The 3879-nt window shown below is 36.3% G+C and overlaps 1 protein-coding gene across 1 annotated transcript; it reads left to right on the top strand.

Moving 5' to 3' along the window:
- Positions 1-1052: 1052 nt before the first annotated feature.
- LOC134734643 (cytochrome c oxidase subunit NDUFA4-like) lies at positions 1053-1542 on the top strand. The gene has a single exon (XM_063628013.1). The coding sequence runs from the start codon at positions 1122-1124 to the stop codon at positions 1365-1367; it is 246 nt and encodes an 81-aa protein (XP_063484083.1). The 5' UTR covers positions 1053-1121; the 3' UTR covers positions 1368-1542.
- Positions 1543-3879: the final 2337 nt, after the last annotated feature.

The raw sequence follows: 3879 nt of genomic DNA on the forward strand, positions 1-3879 counted from the left end.
ATGGATTAAGAACTTAAATGTAAAACTCAAGACTATAAAAACCTTAGAAGAAAATGTATGCGATACCATTCAAGACATAGGCATGGGCAAACATTTCATAACGAAATCACCAAAAGCAATTGCAACAAAAGCAAACATTGACAAATGAGATCTAATTAAACTAAAGAGGTTCTGCACAGCAAAAGAAACTATCGTCAGAGTGAACAGGAATCCTACAGAGTAGAAGAAAATTTTTGCAATCTGTCCATCTGGCAAAGGCCTAATTCCAGCATCTACAAGGAACTTAAACAAATTTACAAGAAAAAAACAAAAACCCCATTAAAAAGTAGGCAAAGGACATGAACAGACACTTCTCAAAAGAATACATTCATGTGCCAACAAATATATTAAGAAAAAGCTCAACATCACTGATCATTAGAGAAACAGTCTTAATTTTTGGTGAAAACAAAAAACAATATTTAGTTTATTTCGATCTATGTAAAATGTGAATTTCATCTTTCAGTTTTTAAAAGAGCAATGTCTATTTCTTCCTAAAACCTGTTGTTCTAGTATTCCTATTCTGATAAATTATAAAATATCTTTCTCTTCTGCCTTTTTCTGCAGAGACCTGCCTCTTCCCCACATCTCACCTCTGCCCTTTCAACCTCTGACATGTGTTTGTTACTCAGAGCACCAAATGGAGGTCAACAAGTTACTGGAAAACATCAGACAAGGAGAAAAAATCCTTACTGCTTCTCAACTTACATTGGCCTGAAAGCACAGTGATTTATATCACATCAGAGGGACAAGTTCTTGGTATGTTGGCCTATGTATGGGCAGATGACCTCTTCCCCAGTAAATGAATTAGATTAATAGAGATGTTAAATTCTTTTTCTTTTTTTTGTATTTTTTTTAGTAGAGACAGGGTTTCACCGTGGTCTCGATCTCCTGACCTCGTGATCTGCCCGCCTCAGCCTCCCAAAGTGCTGGGATTACAAGCGTGAGCCACCGCGCCCGGTGAAATGTTAAATTCTTTAAGTGCATACATGTTTAAAATTCTATGAAAGGCAGACACTTTTTAGCTCAGGGCCTGGTGGCTAGGTTGGTTTTCTCCTTTCCAGTCGGAGACCTCTGCCTCAAACATGCTCCGCCAGATCCTCGGTCAGGCCAGGAAGCATCCGAGCTTGATCCCCCTCTTTGTATTTATTGGAACTGGAGCTTCTGGAGCAACACTGTATCTCTTGCGTCTGGCATTGTTCAATCCAGATGTTTGTTGGGACAGAAATAACCCAGAGCCTTGGAACAAACTTGGTCCTAATGATCAATACAAGTTCTACTCAGTGAATGTGGATTACAGCAAGCTGAAGAAGGAACGTCCAGATTTCTAAATGAAATGTTTCACTATAACGCTGCTTTAGAATGAAGGTCTTCCAGAAGCCACATCCGCACAATTTTCCACTTAACCAGGAAATATTTCTCCTCTAAATGCATGAAATCATGTTGGAGATCTGTATTGTAATCTCTACTGGTGATTACACTGATTAAATCAATAAATTACTGAAACTTGAAAAATAAAATAAAATAAAATAAAATTTTATGAAACAAAATAGCACAATACTTATACCCCCAAAATATCCTGCTGAAACTATTTCTTGCCCTGTGAACAACATGACATGAGCACAGATCGTGAAAAATACTGACATTTTAGAATAAATTATTAATGAAACTGGAGTTGATAAGAGGCAGATAGTTAAATACTGAGGAAAAAACTTGAATCAATCACTTTTATGCTCTTTCTGAATTTCTCATTTGCTTTTAAAAACAATTGTTTAGTTCTATAGAAACTATAGAATTATAGTGAAAGAAGACATACTCAGCTACGGCCCTTGAACCTTCAGTGGACAGCACTATTATCACATTTAGCCAGTGAATTAAGAGCTCTGTTAGAGAGAAAAATGGTATATTTTCAATTCAGATTGACACTGTTCAAGATGCAGGTATAACTGACATCTGTTTAATAATACTGTATTCAAATACATCACAAGATCTGAGAAAGTGTCTGATGCTTGGAGTAAGCATGAAGTCAAACACTGGGAAAAACACGTTTCAGACTGTCACAGATGTTCTCAGCAAAAGTGTGTAGGATGTTATAGCTGATGGGAAATTTAACATGTAGACTGTTTAATGAGTTAAATCCTGTTCCTTAAAAAAAAAAAAAAAAAAAAAAAAAAGAGCTTCCAGCAAGGTTTCTGCGTGGTATGACTCTTTGTTTTTAATTTGCTAATAGGAGGTAAGATATAAAGTCAGTCCTCATTCAGCTATTATATTATATTCCGGCGGGTCATCTTTAAGAAAGTCATGTGGGAGATGAAGGATTTTTAGAAATGATTTTTAAACTCTCTTTGGGGGAAGTAATGCAATGTCCTAAATATATGGATTTGACCAAAATTGTTTGGGAATAAGAAAATCTGATCATGTGATTGCATGAGAACCATTCTATTAGGTTGGTGCAAAAGTAATTGCAGTTTTTGCCATTACATGTAATGGCAAAACACTAAAATAGAGATCAGCATTCAAGTGATCAGCCAAGGGCAAAGATTGCACTAAAAATCTGAGAACATGGGAATATGACTCCTACTTGCCAGAGAAAATTTCAAACCACTGAATTGGAAACATTAGCCCTAAAATGATTGGATTAGATCTCACCTCCAACCCTTTTACCCTAGCTCCATTATTTTTCAGCTAAGGAGACCAAAGGCCTAAGAGGAAAAGTGATTTCTCTGGTCATATTTTTTACTTATTCATTAATTCAATAAGCATTTAATGAACAACTCTGTTGAACCCAGTGCAATGCTAAATGGTAGGCAGGGGTGGATCTCTATTTGCTGATCCAGAATCTTATACAATTTTAAGATAAAAATGCATAAGTAGGTCAAAAGGTGAACACTTTTGTAGAATAATGGAAAACACAAAAAATGTTAAAGCCAGTAATCATCACAAGCATCATAAAATCCAGAAAAATAGCACAATATTTATATGAAGTAACTGCCTGTCACACACACCTCTATACTGACATACCTAATATTACTGTGCTTTGCATTATTGTGCTTCACAGATACAGTGTATTTTTACAAATTGAAGGTTTGTGGCAACCCTGAGTCAAGCAAGTCTATTTCCAACAGCATGTGCTTACTTCATGTCTCTGTGTCACATTTTGGTAATTCTTGCAATATTTATTTCAAACTTTTTCATCATTATTATGTCTGTTGTGGTGATCTGTGGTCAGTGATCTTTGATGCCTCTATTGCAATTGTTTTGGAGCACTACGAAGTATGACCAAATAAGATGGCAAATCAACCCATAAATGTTGTGTGCATTCCAACTGCTCCACTGACTGGTCATTCCCTGTATCTCTTTCTCCTCAAGCCTCCCTATTCCCTGAGACATGACAATATTAAAATTAGACCAATTAATACCTTACAATGGACTCAAAGTGTTCAAGTGAAAGGAAGAGCCACGTGTCTGTCACTTTCTATAAAAAGCTAGAAAAGATTAAGCTTAGTGAGGAAAGCATGTCAAAAGCTAAGTCAAATCTAGCCCTCTTGCATGAAACAGTTAGCCAAGCTGTGAATGTAGAGGAACAGTTCTTGAAGGAAATTAGAAGTGCAACTCCGGTGAACACACAAATGATAAGAAAGCTAAATAGCCTTATTGCTGATATGAAGAAAGTTTTAGTTGTCTGGATAAAAGATCAAATCAGGCCCAACATTTCCTTAAGCCAAAGCCTAATGAAGAGCAAGGCTCTATGTCTCTTGAATTTTATGAAGGCTGAGAGAGGTAAGGAAGTTGCAGAAGAAAAGTCTGAAGCTAGCAAAAATTGGTTCATAGAGTTTAAGAGGC

This window comes from Symphalangus syndactylus, chromosome 12 (genome assembly GCF_028878055.3).
Source record: "Symphalangus syndactylus isolate Jambi chromosome 12, NHGRI_mSymSyn1-v2.1_pri, whole genome shotgun sequence".
NCBI classification, from domain to species: domain Eukaryota; kingdom Metazoa; phylum Chordata; class Mammalia; order Primates; family Hylobatidae; genus Symphalangus; species Symphalangus syndactylus.